At 35.8% G+C, this 16,146-nt stretch overlaps 1 protein-coding gene across 2 annotated transcripts in view; it reads right to left on the reverse strand.

The window, feature by feature from the left end:
• CENPK (centromere protein K) overlaps positions 1–16,146 on the reverse strand; it is a 42,074-nt gene that overhangs the window by 9,589 nt on the left and 16,339 nt on the right. For both annotated transcript variants that reach the window (XM_059175116.1, XM_059175115.1), the window contains 2 exons: positions 15,493–15,565; positions 10,785–10,831 (listed from right to left, as the gene is read on the reverse strand). In XM_059175116.1, the coding sequence (XP_059031099.1) occupies positions 10,785–10,831; positions 15,493–15,565 (120 nt within the window). The remainder of the gene's footprint in view (positions 1–10,784; positions 10,832–15,492; positions 15,566–16,146) is intronic.

Consider the following 16,146-nt stretch of genomic DNA (forward strand, 5'->3'; position numbering starts at 1 on the left):
AGAGAGATCTCTCTGATCAGCTTAACAGTAGAGCAGCAGATAAAGAAGACATGAGATAAGAAAGACATGACCATTTCTAGCAAAAGAATGTTCCAAGCAGAGAAAACTGTAGGTACAAATGCACTGAGGCAAGAGCATGTATGACGTATTTGAGAAACATCAAAGAAGACTGTGTGGCTATAGAAAATTACAATAACATCTGGAGTTTTTTCTAGTATCTTTTTGTTTCTAGAACATATTAGCTAATATTCCTTTCTTCTGATGTCAAGGGTTTCCATTAGCTTTTTACACATCTAAATCAGTGATAATTTAAAGATGTATATCATAAACCTTATAGCAACCACAAAAAAGGGGGGGGGACTAACCAGTAAACCAATAGTATAAATAAAATAGAATGATTTTCAAAACTACAGAAGTCAAGAAATTGGAAAGAGAGGAAAACAGGAACAGAGAAAAGGTAATACAAATAGGAAAGAAAAATCAAGTACAAAGATTTCAGAGCAATCACACTGATATTATATTAAATATGAACTAACAATATAATTAAATTAAAAATAAATAATAGAAAGGTAACTGGAAAATCTGCAAACACTTAAACATTAAAAACATATTTCTAAAAAAATCCATGAGTCAAACAAGTAATCTATGAGAAAAAAAAGGATTATGCACTATTTGAAAATAAAAACAAAATAACAATTTCTGGGGTGAAGCAAAAGCAGTACTTGGATGAGAATGTACAGCAATAAAAGCCTATATTAGAAAAACAAAAGCTCTTGGGGCAGCTGGGTACTTCAGTCCCTCAAGCATCTGCCTTCTGTTCAGGTCATGATCACAGGATCCTGGGATGGAGCTCTCCCACCCCTCATCAGCTCATCAGTCTGCTTCTCCCTCTACTCCTCCTCCTGCTCATGCTCTCTCTCTCTCAAATAAATAAATAAAATCTAAAAAAAAAAAAAAAAAAAAAAAAAGCACGCAAATTAAGGACAGCTTCCACCATAACAAAAAGAACAAATAAAATATAAAAGTATATTGAATAAAAAGTAACACAAACAAGAAGAAAATTGGGGGTGAGGGGTCAATGAAACCCAATCAATGAAACCCAAAGCTGATTCTTTGAGGTGGTCATCATAATTACCCACACTAATTACAACAGGAAAAAAGAACAAAAATTAATAACATTAGGAATGAGAGAGGTTACATGTATACTATAAACATTGAAATGATAATACGGAAATATTAAGAACAAACTGAATAAATATAACAAATTAGAGGAGATGGACAAACTCTTTAAAAGACACAAACCACCACTTATTCAGAGAAAAACCTAACTAGCCATAAAAAAACTGAATTTGTGGCGAGAAATTTTCCCACAAAGAAAACTCTAGGCCTAGATGGCTTCATCTGTGAATTCTTTTTTTTTTTTTTTAATAAATCTTTTTTAAAAAATTTTATTTATTTATCAGAGAGAGAGATGGGGAGAGAGTGAGCACAGGCAGACAGAATGGCAGGCAGAGGCAGAGGGAGAAGCAGGCTCCCCACTGAGCAAGGAGCCCGATGTGGGACTCGATCCCAGGACGCTGGGATCATGACCCGAGCCGAAGGCAGCTGCTCAACCAACTGAGCCACCCAGGCGTCCCTCATCTGTGAATTCTAACAAACATTTAAGGAATAAATAATATTTACTCTATACAAACTCTTTTGAAAAGAGAATACTTCTCAACTCATTCTGTTAGGCCTGATACCAAAGTCTGACCAAGATGTCACAAGAAAAGAAAACCACAGATTACTATCTCTCATTAACATAGACACAGAAAATCTTAATAAAGTTTTACTAAATGAAATCCATCAATAAATAAAAAAGATTAAGCAAAGTGGGTTTACCCTAAGAATATATGGTTAAGCAGGTAATATAATTTTTTAAAAAATCAGTGTACTGGGCGCCTGGATGGCTCAGTGGGTTAAGCTGCTGCCTTCGGCTCAGGTCATGATCTCAGGGTCCTGGGATCGAGTCCCGCATCAGGCTCTCTGCTCAGCAGGAAGCCTACTACCCTCTCTCTCTCTCTCTGCCTGCCTCTCTGACTACTTGTGATTTCTCTCTGTCAAATAAATAAATAAAATCTTTATTTTTTTTTTTAAAGATTTTATTTATTTATTTGAGAGAGAGAGACAGTGAGAGAGAGCATGAGCGCAGAGAAGGTCAGAGGGAGAAGCAGACTCCCCATGGAGCTGGGAGCCCGATGTGGGATTCGATCCTGGGACTCCGGGATCATGACCTGAGCCGAAAGCAGTCGTCCAACCAACTGAGCCACCCAGGCATCCCAATAAATAAAATCTTTAAAAAAAAAAAAAAATCAGTGTACTAATATAACAAGTCAATTAATTTGCATAGTCATCGTATAAAATTAATATACAGCAACTGCTGCATATCTATACATTCATAATGAAGTGGTAGAAAGAGAAATTAAGAAAACAATCTAATCCAAAATCCAAAAACAATAAAATACCAAAGAATAAACTTAATCAAGGAGGTGAAAGATCTATACTCCAAAAACTATAAAGCAATGATGAAAGAAATTTAAAATGACACAAACAAATGGAGAGGTATTGCATGCTCATGGGCAGAAAAAAACAAAATTTTTTATTTTTTATTAACATATAATATATTACTTGTTTCAGGGGTACAGATCTGTGATTCATCGATGTTACACAATTCACAGTGCTCACCATAGCACATATTGTCCCCAATGTCCATCACCCAGCCACCCCATCCCTTCCATCCCCCTCCACTCCAGCAACCCTCAGTTTGCTTCCTGAGATTAAGAGTCTCTTCTAGCGGGGCGCCTGGGTAGCTCAGTGGGTTAAAGCCTCTGCCTTCAGCTCGGGTCATGATCCCAGGGTCCTGGGATCAAGCCACACATCGGGCTCTCTGTTCAGCGGGGAGCCTGCTTCCCTTCCTCTCTCTGCCTGCCTCTCTGCCTACTTGTGATCTCTGTCTGTCAGAAAAATAAATAAAATCTTAAAAAAAAAAAAAAAGAGTTTCTTCTAGGAAAAATCAATATTGTTAAAAAAAAATGTCTATACTATTCAAAGCAATCTACAGATTTACACAATCCCTATGAAAATACCAACAGCAGTTTTCACAGAACTCGGACAAATCATCCTAATTTCTTAGGAATTCAATTTTTTGAACCCCAAATTCAATTCAATTTTTTGATTGAATTTGATTTACACAATCCCTACGAAAATACCAACGGCAGTTTTCACAGAACTCGGACAAATCATCCTAATTTCTTAGGAATTCAATTTTTTGAACCCCAAATTCAAATTTTTGAACCCCAAAAAACCCCAAATAGCCAAAACAATATTGTAAACAAACAAAAGCTGGAGGTTTCACAATCCCAGATTTCAAGATATACTATAAAGCTGTAGTAATCAAAACAGTACGGCATAGCACAAAAACAGATCCATAGATCAATGGAACAGAATATAGAGTCCAGAAGTAAATCCATGCTGTTATGGTCAATTAATCTACAACAAAGAAGGCAAGAATATACAATGGGAAAAAGACCATTTCTTCAACAAATGGGAAGAAGGATGGGAAGACTGGACAGCTAAATGCAAAAATATGAAATTGGGCCACGTTCTCATACCATACAGAAGATAAACTCAAAATGGATTAAACACCTTAATGAAAGACCTAAAACCGTCAAATTTCTAAAACACAGGCAACCATAGAAATTTCATTGACATCAGCCATAGAAATATTTTTCCGGCTGTGTCTCCTCTGACAAGGAAAACAAAAGTGAAATTAAACTACTGAGACCACACCAAAATATAAAGGAAACCATCAAAAAACCTTACTGAATGGGAGAAGATATTTGGAAATGCTCTAATAAGGGGTTCATATCCAACTATATAAAGAACTTACACAACTCAATACCAACAAAAATAAATAATCCAATTAAAACTGGGCAGAGGACCCGAATAGTCATTTTTCCAAAGAAAACACACAGGGTGCTTGGGTGGCTCAGTAGGTTAGATGTGTGCCTTTGGCTCAGGTCAGGGTCCTGGGGTCCTGGGGTCAAGTCCTGCATTGGGCTCCCTATGTAGGCTTGTTCCTCCCCCTCTGTGCCACCCCCAGCCTCCTATCGTGCTCGCTTTCTCTCTCCCAAATAAAATCTTAAAACAAAAAAACAAAAAAACAGAGGACATACAGATGGCCAACAAACACATGAAGGTGCTCAACATAACTAATCATCAGGGAAATACAAATTAAAACCACAGTGAGGGGGCGCCTGGGTGGCTCAGTGGGTAAAGCCACTGCCTTCGGCTCAGGTCATGATCTCAGGGTCCTGGGATCGAGTCCCGCATCGGGCTCTCTGCTCAGCAGGGAGCCTGCTTCCTCCTCTCTCTCTCTCTCTCTCTGCTTGCCTCTCTGCCTACTTGTGATCTCTCTCTGTCAAATTAAAAAAAAAAAAATCTTTAAAAAACCACAGTGAGGTATCATTATATAACTATCAGAATGGTTATAATCAAAAACACAAGAAAATACAAAAGTTGACAAGGATGTAGAGAAAAAGGAATCTTTAAGCACTATTGGTGAGAAAGCAGATGGACGCAGCCACTGTAGAAAACAGTATGGAGGTTCCTCAAAAAATTAAAAATAGAATCACCATATGATCCAGTAAGTCTACTACTAGGTATTTACCCAAAGAAAACAAAAACATTAATTTGAAAAGATATATATATATAACCCTAAGTTTACTGTAACATTATTTACAATAGCCAAGATTTATTTGAAAGTAACCTAAGTGCCCTTCAATAGACAGATAAAGATGTGGTATATATTTGCTATCATCTTGCCATTTGAAACAGTTATGAAGGGATCTAGAGGGGATAATGCTAAGCAAAAGACATCAGGCAGAGAAAGACTATAACCATATGATTTCACCTACATGTGAAATTTAAGAAACTAAAGAACAAAGAAAAAAAAGTCTTTAAATATAGAGAACACACTAGGTTGCCAGAGAGGAGGTGTATGGAGCAATAGGGAAAACAGATAAAGGGGAGTAAGAGTGTACTTATCTTGAAGAGGACTAAAACATGTATAGAATTATTGAATCATTATATTGTATACCTGAAACTAATATAATATCCCATGTTTTTAAAAATAATGTAATTTTTATATCAATAGACTAAAATAGAAAAAAAATCTTCTCAATGAATTTTGAAGAATAAATGACAAAGTTCAATAGTAATTCATGATTTTGGAAAAAGACTCCATAAATTGTAATAGAAGGTAATTTCCTCAACTTAATTAAGGGAATCTATAAAAAACCTAATACTAACATCACACTTAAATGATGGAAGAGTGAATGCTATCCACTAAGGTCAGGAACAAGGGAAAAAATGTCCATTCTCACCACTTTCATTAAGTATGTTACTAAATATTCCATGGGCACCTGGGTGCTCAGTCAGATAAGCCACCGCCTCTCAGTTTCTGCTCAGGTCATGATCACAGTGTTGTGAGACTGAGCTGTGTTGGGCTCTGCACTCAGTGGGGAGTCTCCTTGAGATTCTCTCCCTCTCCCTCTGCTAGTGCACCCTCTTGCTCTCAAATAAATCTCTAAAAAAATTAAATAAATCTTCTAGAACAGTACAATAAGCCAAGAAAAATATATGAAAGGCATGTAGGGGCACCTAGCTGGCACAGTCAGTTAAACACCTGATTCTTGGTTTCAGCTCAGATCACAATCTCAGGGCTGTGAGATCCAACCCCGAGTCCAGCCTCGTGCCCAGCATGGAGTCTGCTAGAGAGTCTCTCTCCCTGTCCCTCTGCCCCTCTTGCTCATGAGAAGGAAAGAAAGGAAGGGAAGGAAGGAAGGAAGGAAAGAAGGAAGGATATGAAAGGCATCCAGCTGTAAAGGAATAAAATATAATTTCCTCTGATCTCAGATGACATAACTAGCTATGTAGAAAATCCTACAACATTTACAAAAAAGCCACTAGAATAAAGGGGTTTTTCAGACTCACTAGTAGAAGATCAATATATAAATATTAATTGTATTTGTATGTATCAGGATTAAATAATTGACAAGTGAAAAAAGGATACCACTTTAATGGCATCAAAAATATGAAGTACCAGGGGCGCCTGGGTGGCTCAGTGGGTTAAGCCGCTGCCTTCGGCTCGGGTCATGATCTCAGGTCCTGGGATCGAGCCCCACATCGGGCTCTCTGCTCTGCGGGGAGCCTGCTTCCTCCTCTCTGCCAGCCTCTGTGCCTACTTGTGATCTCTGTCTGTCAAATAAATAAATAAAATCTTTAAAAAAAAAAAAATATGAAGTACCAAAGGGATGAACTTGACAAAAATGTGTAAGACCTGTACACCTCTATTACAATTTAAGTCTTTTAAAAAATCATGAATTGGGATGCTTGGCTTGCTCAACCAGTAGAGTAAGAGAATCTTGATCTTGGAGTCATGAGTTCAAGTCTCACATATGGGATAGTTTGCTTAAAAAAATAAAAATTAAAAAAAATAAAGAATTAATATTGAATTTTGTTATTTATTCTTCCTGAATTCACTGGAACAGTAAAATGTCTTTTTTCTTTTTTAGTCTTTGATATAATGAATTATAAAACACTGATGAGATAAATCTTAAAAATACTAAATAGATGGAGACCTAAGTAAATACAGAGATCATACAGGTCTCATGGATCCCTGGGCTAAAGATGTCAATACTCCTCAAATTAAACTATAGAATCTCAGTCAATTCAGTAAGCTGCCCATGGAACATTTAGTAACATACTTTTTTTTAAAGATACTGTTAAGAAAATAAAAAGATAAGTGTGCAGGAAAGAGTTAACTGAGCAATCCAAGGGTGCACACCTGCACATTACCAAGAAGGGCCTGCTTTCAGGACAGGTCCCTTGTGGACACCTAAAGGATGAGCTTTGAGGCCTTAGAATATTATGTCTCATTGGAGTGTTTATACAGAGTGCTAGGATGGCTCAGTCTGTAGAGCATGCAACCTTTGATCTTGGTGTTGTGAGTTCAAGCCACAGTTGGCACCAGTTTGATCAGAGAGTTTATTCTAACTATGTGATTTATGGTGAATGCAGTTTTGCTCTGAGGGCTGAAGTGTGAGTAGGAGAGGTCAGTCAAGGAAGCCCCTTAAGCATAGTGACTGACTACTGATAAAAACTCTAGATAAGTCCCAGGTGAACTTCCCTACATGACAATACTTTGTACGTGTTGTGTACTCAGTTTCAAGGAGAATTATAAACAAATTTATCAACTCCACTGGGAAAAGATTACTATAAGCTTAGCCTATCTGTGTTTTCCTTGCTCATTTTAATCTGTATCTTCTCACTATAACGAACTGTAACCATAAGTACAATAGCTTCTCTGACTCCTGTGTGCCCATCAACGAAATCAGAGTGGTCTTAGGGAAAACCCTGACAACAGATGGCATCAAAAGTGGGATTTTGCTATACTGACCTTGGCTCACCAAAACATAATGAAAGCACTCTATGGGAAGAAGGATAATGGGGCAGAGAATGAGGAACCTGGCACCTGATGTTTACCCAGTCAACAAAGATAGAAGACAACAGCTGGACCATGATCAATATTTATAAGCAGAAGTAGTGTGGGAATTTAGAAATGGACATAAAATTTCTCAGACAGTTGGCTGACTGGATGCATAAGTTGGCTGACAGGATGCATAAGGAGATATAAAATACAAGAAACAAACAAGAGAAACAAACAAGCTAAATATTCAATCTCTTTATTATTTTTATCTGTAATAGTTAAAATGAAAGCAGAATGTTAAGGCCAATGCTGGTACTGCATCGTTTGAATTTCAGCCAGTTCAAACCAGAGTTGCTAGCTAAGGACTGCTACCAAAGGGAAAAATTACAATGCATCATTATATCATGTCATTTTTAATTCATGATACTGAAAATCTGGTGGATCATTTCAATATGAAAAAGAATCTTTATTTTCCATTCTAGGAAAATGTTCATGTATTATTTAGGTTTCTTCCCTTCCCTTTTCTTTCTTTTTTTTTTAATTTTGGAACCTCTGCTGGTTTTATTCTGTACTTCTGAGTTGATATTATAGTTCTACTATCTTCTGTTATTCCAGTTGTTTTCTTTTTTTGCCATCCTTACTCTGTAGGAGATTTCCATGACTATCACTACCAACATTTTTGTGTTTATTTCAGGTATTATGTTTTTATTTAGAAAGGCTCTTATTCTGATTTGTCCTTTTCAAAATAACAGCTTCATTGAGATACAATTCACATACAACACAGTACCCATTTAAGGTGTATAATTCAGTTATTTTTACTGTACTTGTAGAGTCGTACAAACATCCCCACAATCTATTTTAGAACATTTTCATCATCCCAAAAGTAAACCTGTTAGCAATATCCATTAGCAGTTACTATCTCCTCTCCAATCATCCAGCCTTAATCAATAAGCAACAACCTACTTTCTGTCTCTATGGATTTGCCTATTACAGACATTGCCTATAAGTGAAATAATATAATATGCAATATTTTGTGACTGGTTTCTTTCATTTAGCACAATGTTGTCAAGATACACCTATATTAGGACATAAAGTAATTCATTATTTTAGACAATAGTACATCACTGTATAGGCATATCACATTTCTCTATTCATCAGTTGATGAATATTTGGGTTGTTTAATCTTTTTGGCCATTAAGAAAAATGTTGCGGGACGCCTGGGTGGCTCAGTTGGTTAAGCAGCTGCCTTCGGCTCAGGTCATGATCCCAGCGTCCTGGGATTGAGTCCCGCATCGGGCTCCTTGCTCGGCAGGGAGCCTGCTTCTCCCTCTGCCTCTGCCTGCCATTCTGTCTGCCTGTGCTCGCTCTCTCCCCCTCTCCTCTGATAAATAAATAAAATCTTAAAAAAAAAAAAAAAGAAAAATGTTGCTATGAACATTCATGTTTAAGTTTTTGTGTGGACACACACTTATTTTCATTTCTCTATGGTATACAGCTGGGAGTGAAACTACTCGTTCAAACAGCAACTCTTTCATCTTCCAAGGAACTACCAAACTGTTTTCCAAAGGGGCTGCACTATTTTATTCTCCCATTAGCAGTTTATCAATGTTCTAATTTCTCCATATCTTCACCAATACTTGTTATTGTCTGTCTTTTGACTTTAGCAATGTCAAGGGGGTATGAAGTAGTACTTTTCTTAAGTTGATGTTCCATTATTTTTTATTTTTTTTCAAAGATTTATTTATTTATTTGTTTATTTGAAGGAGTGAGCACACATGCACAAGCAGGGGGAGGGGCAAAGGGAGAGAGAGAGAATCTCAGGCAGACTCTCCAATGAGTGGGTGAGGAGCCTAACATGGGGGTAGATCTCATGACTCTGAGATCATGACAAGAGCTTAAATCAAGGGTCAGACACTTAACTGAGCCACCCAGGTGCCCATTATTTTTTTTAAAGATTTTATTTATTTATTTGACAGAGGAAGAGAAAGAGCAAGAAGGGAACATAGGCAGGGGGTAGTAGGAGAGGGAGAAGCAAGCCTCCTGCTGAGCCGGGAGCCAGAAGCGGAGCTTGATCCCAGGACCCTGGGATCATGACCTGAGCCAAAGGCAGATGCTTAATGACTGAGCCACCCAGAGACCCCTCCCGCTATTTTTTAATCAAAAAACTTTTGTCTTTCTGAAGATATTATTAAGTTCTTTGTTCCCTGAATTATCTCTACTTCCTTAAGGTTCATCTTTGTCAATTGTTTAGGGTTTCTGCCTTTCCATTTAGAGGCATTCACAAATGCTGATGACCATTGGCTGGACATTTACATTTAAAACTCAGAAATACTAAAAACTCTGTGTAGGAATGAGATTTTTCAATGTACACCAATCCTGCTTTTTCACTGAGAACCCCATATACTAACACTTACGGATCATTTTTCTTAAGCCGTTTAGATTTTCCAGAAAAGATTATTTTATCTCCAGTCTGAGGTTATTTTATAATAGATTGTAAGACCTCTGGAGAAGGAGCTGGTACTTCCACCATACAGTAATGATCTTTCTGACTTTTGACCTGCACACCAACCCTACTAAACACCCAACCTGGTATCTCTGAGTCCAGAGCCTCAGTAGTTTAGTGTCTCCATATCCAATACCTCTGTTTTCTAAGTATGGGAGTAAAAAGTTAGCTGCCTGATTAGAAGAAAGAAAGCCTGACAGTCATGTTCTGCTGTTAAAGAAATCTTGTTTTTAGTTTTGGACTTGAACCTTGAATACTGAGGTATTAGGTTCCTTCAAATCCCAAGACTTTTTTCAACTCTGTAGGCCAGATATCTTTTCATCCCTGTCTAATTCTCTTGACACACAGATACTTATTTCTTTCCATGCATTACAACCTTGTTTATAATTCTTGTTTGACCTAATGGACTTACATGTTAAAAAATGTCTTTATTGATATGTAGGTTAAGTTTTGAGAAGAACAGATGTATATTATCATCATTTAACTATGTTTAATGTTTATGCTTTTATTATGAGGAGTTTAATCAACTGAAAATTAAGAAAAAGAATAAAGTTTACTATTAAGTACTAATAACAGTTCTGTATACAAATTGGTGAAACAAAATTCAAGTCATTTAAAATATTCCATCCAATAAAACATAAAATCAAAATAAAAAATCAATATGGCTTTAAAGTAGATTCATCCTACTTATATCATGAATCCCAAACACTTATAAGTTAATTAAGGTTACTGCAGACTGATTAAGTGACTTACCTCTTCTTTTCCTAATGTCACTAGAACTTCTTCATTCAGTGGAATTACTGTAGAAACAAAACAAACCAAAATTATACATTTATGCTTAGTTAACTCTCAAAAATAAAGAATTTGATTTTGTGGTTTTTGAGATACTTCTATTTTCTTATTTAACATCTTTACATATATAACCAACTTACATATAATTTAGACAAACATGACATTGAAGCATTTTTGGGTTTTGTGCCTTTTGTTTTGTTTTTCAATTTCTCAAAAATAAAGTTAATAATCTATAGTGTGTCCTTAAATATATCTCTAATTATATGATCCTATGCATGTGTATATATATGTACATGTATATCATCTGTACATATACATCAAGGGTTATTCATTTTGCTATTGCTGGTTTTACAAGAATGGAGTATCATATATATTCTTCTTATTTTTCCTCAACAAAATCCCCATGGAAATCTTTTCTATTTATCTGGTATAAATCTAATTCATAATTTTAAATCACTACAAATTATTTCACAGGATAAATGTACCATAGTGTATTGACTGATAACAGTACTGACTGAACATTAACTTTGTACTTAACTTTTAGCCACAAAAAACAATGATGCCATAAGCATTTTTAAACTTATGTCTTTATGCATTAGTGCTTTTATTTCTTTGGGATAAATTCCCAGAAATGGAATTTCATAGAAGGAAATATGTATGTTTTATTTTAATATAGGATGCCAGATTCTTTTCTAAAGAATTTCTCCTAGCAATAAGAAACAGCAAAAGATACAAACTCTCCTAAATTTTTGCCAATTTATGAGTATAAAGTTTCAGTTTAATTTTGTATAGCAAAATTAAATCCTTATACTTAGAAAAGTTCAACCTTTGTACTTTAAGTTTACCTTTAATAAAGTACTAATTAAAATTTCTCAAATAATATGCTACTGAAAAATTTCTAATCTAATTGCTATTTCTAAAGGGTCTTCTGACAGGAGAGAGCTTCCCACAAGTGCTTCATAGGCCCTGTATATCGGCAGCCCCAGGATGTCTACCAAATCATTTCAATAAATGCAATGAGAAGGATTCTAAGAACATAAAGTTAATAATCTTCGTTTTGGTCAGTGTGGTCATGAGTAGCACTTCAGTATTGATTCATATAATCATTTCAGCCCACACAATACAGCAGCTTCTAAAACTATGAAGTTATTTTAAATCTTTCAGTGTGGCAGTCTGTGGGACCGGCAACCCAGAGCAAAATGGGTATTTGGCCCATAGGCCAGCCTGTGTGTTTGGTTTTACCAGTACAAAATGTGTATATAAGGGATGATTATAATAAGAAAAATAAAAATTTAAAATTCCCTGATACATAGCATCAAAAATAATAAAATACTTCAGAATAAATTTAACCTAGGAAGCAAAAGACTTGTATGCTAAAAACTACAAAATGTGGCTGAAAGAAATCAAAGATAGAAACAATAAGAAATATCCTATGTTCAAGGACTAGAAGACTTAATATTATTAGACACCAATACTACCTACATTGACCAATAGCTTCAATGCAATCCTTATCAAAATCCCAATAACATTTTTGTAGAAAACAGAAAAATTCACCCTAAAATTCACATGGAATATCAAAGTACCCAAATAGCCAAAATAATCTTCAAATAGAAGAACAAAGTTGGTGGTCTCACATTTGCTAATTTCAAAATTTACTATAAGTCTATAATAATCAAACAAGTGTGCTACTGGCAACAGAGACAGACATATAGACCAATAAAAGAGAACAGAGAATCCAGAAATAAATCCTCACTACATAGTCAAATGATTTTTGACAAGGATGCCAAGACAACTCAATGGGGAAAAGAACAATTTTCTTAGCAAATAGTAATGGGAAAACTAGATAATACACATGCAAAAAAATGAAGGTGGACCTTTAACTTTCAAGTTTGAAAATTTCTATTTAATAAAAAACAATCTTGAACAAGAAGTAAAAGTCTATTATAACAAACTAGTGGATTGGTGATGAAGACTTAGAGTAAATGTGTGGCAATAGGGGTTAATATTTAATGACTGGCTATATGTAATACATGAAAAAGGAAGAATCCAGAAGGACTCTTAAATTTATGGTTGATTTAAACAGATTCCATTCAATAGATCAGAGAATGGAGATCAATTTATAAATCTGAGGCATGTGTAGAATATTTTGGAAAAGATGTCTAGAAAGTAGAAAGATATCTAAGAATGACATTGCAGAAAGTCTGGCTTATAAAAACAGATTTGGAAGCAGTCATGAAAATTGTGTCCTCCTATCCACCCAAATTCATATTTTGAAATTCTAATCCCTAGCACCTCAGAATGTGCATATATTTGGAGCTGGGTCTTTAAAGATGTGACTAAGTTAAAATGAAGTCATTAGGATGGGCCCTACTACTCCATTATGATTGGCAGCTTCATACAAAAAGATTAGTATAAGAAGCTAGATGTCCAGATGTGGTTGATATATATATAAAATGGAATATTACACAGCCATCAAAAGAAATGAAATCTTGCCATTTGTAACGATGTGGATGGAACTAGAGGGTATGGTGCTGAGCGAAATAAGTCAGAGAAAGATAATTATCATATGATCTCTCTGATATGAGGAATTTGAGAGGCAGGGCAGGAGGTTTGGGGGGTAGGGAAGGAAAAAATGAAAAAAGATTGGATCGGGAGGGAGACAAACCATAAGAGACTCTTAATCTTACAATATAAACTGAAGGTTGCTGGGGGAAGGAAGGAAAGAGTGAAGGTGGTTGGATTATGGGCATTGGGAAGGGTATGTGCTATGGTGAGTGCTGTGAAGTGTGTAAGCCTGATGATTCATTATATGTTAATAAAAATAATTAATAAAAATTAAAATTAAAAAATTTTTAATTAAAAAAAGATTAGTACACAGACAAGTGACTATGTGAAGACCAAGGGAGAAGATGGCAAGCTATAAGGCAAGAAGAGAGGCCTCTGAAGAAACCAACTTTGCAAACCACCTTGATCTTGGATTTCCTGCCTCCAGAATTAAGAAAAAAATTAATTTCTGTTGTTTAAGCAATCCAAGTCCATCGTACTTTGTTATGGCAGGCCTTGCAAACCGATATAGAAGTTGTTAATGCAGATATAACATATAAAAACAAAAGGAGGAAATATAATGCTGGAATAGCATATAGAGTAGTAAGCGAAAATTGCTGGGCACAGTCCTCTAGAGAACAGCAAATTTAACAGCATAGTATGAGCAGACTTTGAGATGCTAAATATAATCCTAAGGAGGAAAAAGGATCTATAGTTTAATGCAAATTAAAGTAACAACTGTCTATATACCAGAAATGCTAAAATTTTAAAAACTACCATGTGGTAGTTTTTTTTTTTTTAATATTTTATTTATTTATTTGACAGAGATCACAAGTAGGCAGAGAAGCAGGCAGAGAGAGAGAGGAGGAAGCAGGCTCCCCGCTAAGCAGAGAGCCCAATGTGGGGCTCGATCCCAGGACCCTGGGATCATGACCTGAGCCGAAGGCAGAGGCTTGAACCCACTGAGCCACCCAGGCGCCCCATGTGGTAGTTTTTAAAACAGTGGTGGGGATGAATATAGTAAGTAGTTAAAATCAAGAATGCAGATGAAATTGCCTAGAAAGAGAATGAACAGAAGAATCCTAACAACTGGGATTAGAGAACAATAAACCTACAAAGGGGACTAAAATGAGAACTGGGGGGAGCTTAGGGAAAGGAGGCAAATGGGCAGGAGAAAGGAGAACAGAGATGTTAAAAGAAAGAGGTACAGTCCATGTAAAATACCAAATATACACATATAGGTGGCACAAACAAATAAGCTTTCATAATAGAAATTATGGGTATTTTAATGGTAGATTTTAAAGCAGTTTTCTAGGGGCACCTGGGTGGCTCAGTGGGTTAAAGCCTCTGCCTTCCGCTCAGGTTGTAATCCCAGGGTCCTGGGATCAAGGCCCACATCAGGCTCTCGGCTCAGTGGGGAGGTGCTTCCTCCTCTCTGTCTGCCTCTCTGCCTACTTGTGATCTCTGTCAAATAAATAAATAAAATCTTAAAATAATAATAATTAATAAATAAAGCCATTTTCTATTTCTTGAAAAAAGGCAAATATATAGCTGGCCCCTGTTGAATAAGTCAAGAGGCAACATACAATCTATGTGGTCTGGTCCCTATGTAAATAAGTATATAAAATAACTTTTCTACTAGGTACGTTTTTTTTTTTAAAGATTGTATTTATTTATTTGAGAGGGAGAGAGGGAAAGAGCACAAGATGGGGTAAGAGGCAAAAGAGAGGGAAAAGCAGACTCTCTCACTGAGCAGGGAGCCAATTCAGGGCTCAGTCCCAGGACTCTGAGGTCATAACCTCAGGTGACTGAGCCACCCAGGTGCCCTCTACTAAGTAAGTTTCATTTTTTAAGACACAATTTATAGTTTCTACTGAGCAGGTAAGATAGTGTCTGTTAAGGATCAAATGATGGTTATAATAAGTTCCTATAATTCAAGATTATTATAATGTCACACAAACATATTCCTCTATAATAATAAAATAAGCACAAAATAACATATAAATGAAAGAAAAATTTAGGCAATTTCAACAAGGTGAAATGGATCTTATAATTCTTCTAATCATTAAATTAACTTGCCACTAATTTCTTTACAAAAATATAAATCTAAAAACAAGAACCTTACTTTCAGGGCTTTCTTTCTGCCATTGACTGAGTTCAGCAGTCAAACATTTCGCTTGCATAATTAATAATGATGGCTATAAAAAAAAGAAAGTATAAAACAGTCATTTTTTACAAAATATTCTTAGATACTCACAGATGAAAGTATAGACATCTTAATACTTTATCTCAAGTTCCTAACATAAACAGCTAAAATAACAGGCATCCAAAGTATAAAAAATTATTACTCCAAACAGAATTCTGCTTTAAACAATTATTAATTATCACTCCTAAGTTGCCCGTTATTCCAGTGACAGTCTCAAAAAATGATCAGTTCTACTTTAGCATGCAACCTAAAATAAAAGGACCTAAATATATTTCTTTTATTCCCTAAATAAATGTTACTTTAAAAATATAAGGGGATATGGCTGGCTTAGTCAGTGGAGCATATGACTCTTGATCTTAGAAATGTGAGTTTGAACCCCACATTTGGTATAAAGATTACTCAAAAATAAAATCTTCAAAAACATAAGATGTTATTTCTTGCCAACAGTTTTTAGACAAATTTGCTTTAGGGGAAACTTGGTGGCTCTGTCAGTAGAGCATGCAACTCTTGATCTTGGAGTCAGGAGTTCAAACCCTACGGTGGGGATAGTCTTTACTTTAAAAAACACAAATT

The sequence above is a fragment of the Mustela lutreola genome, chromosome 5, assembly GCF_030435805.1.
Source record: "Mustela lutreola isolate mMusLut2 chromosome 5, mMusLut2.pri, whole genome shotgun sequence".
NCBI lineage: Eukaryota > Metazoa > Chordata > Mammalia > Carnivora > Mustelidae > Mustela > Mustela lutreola.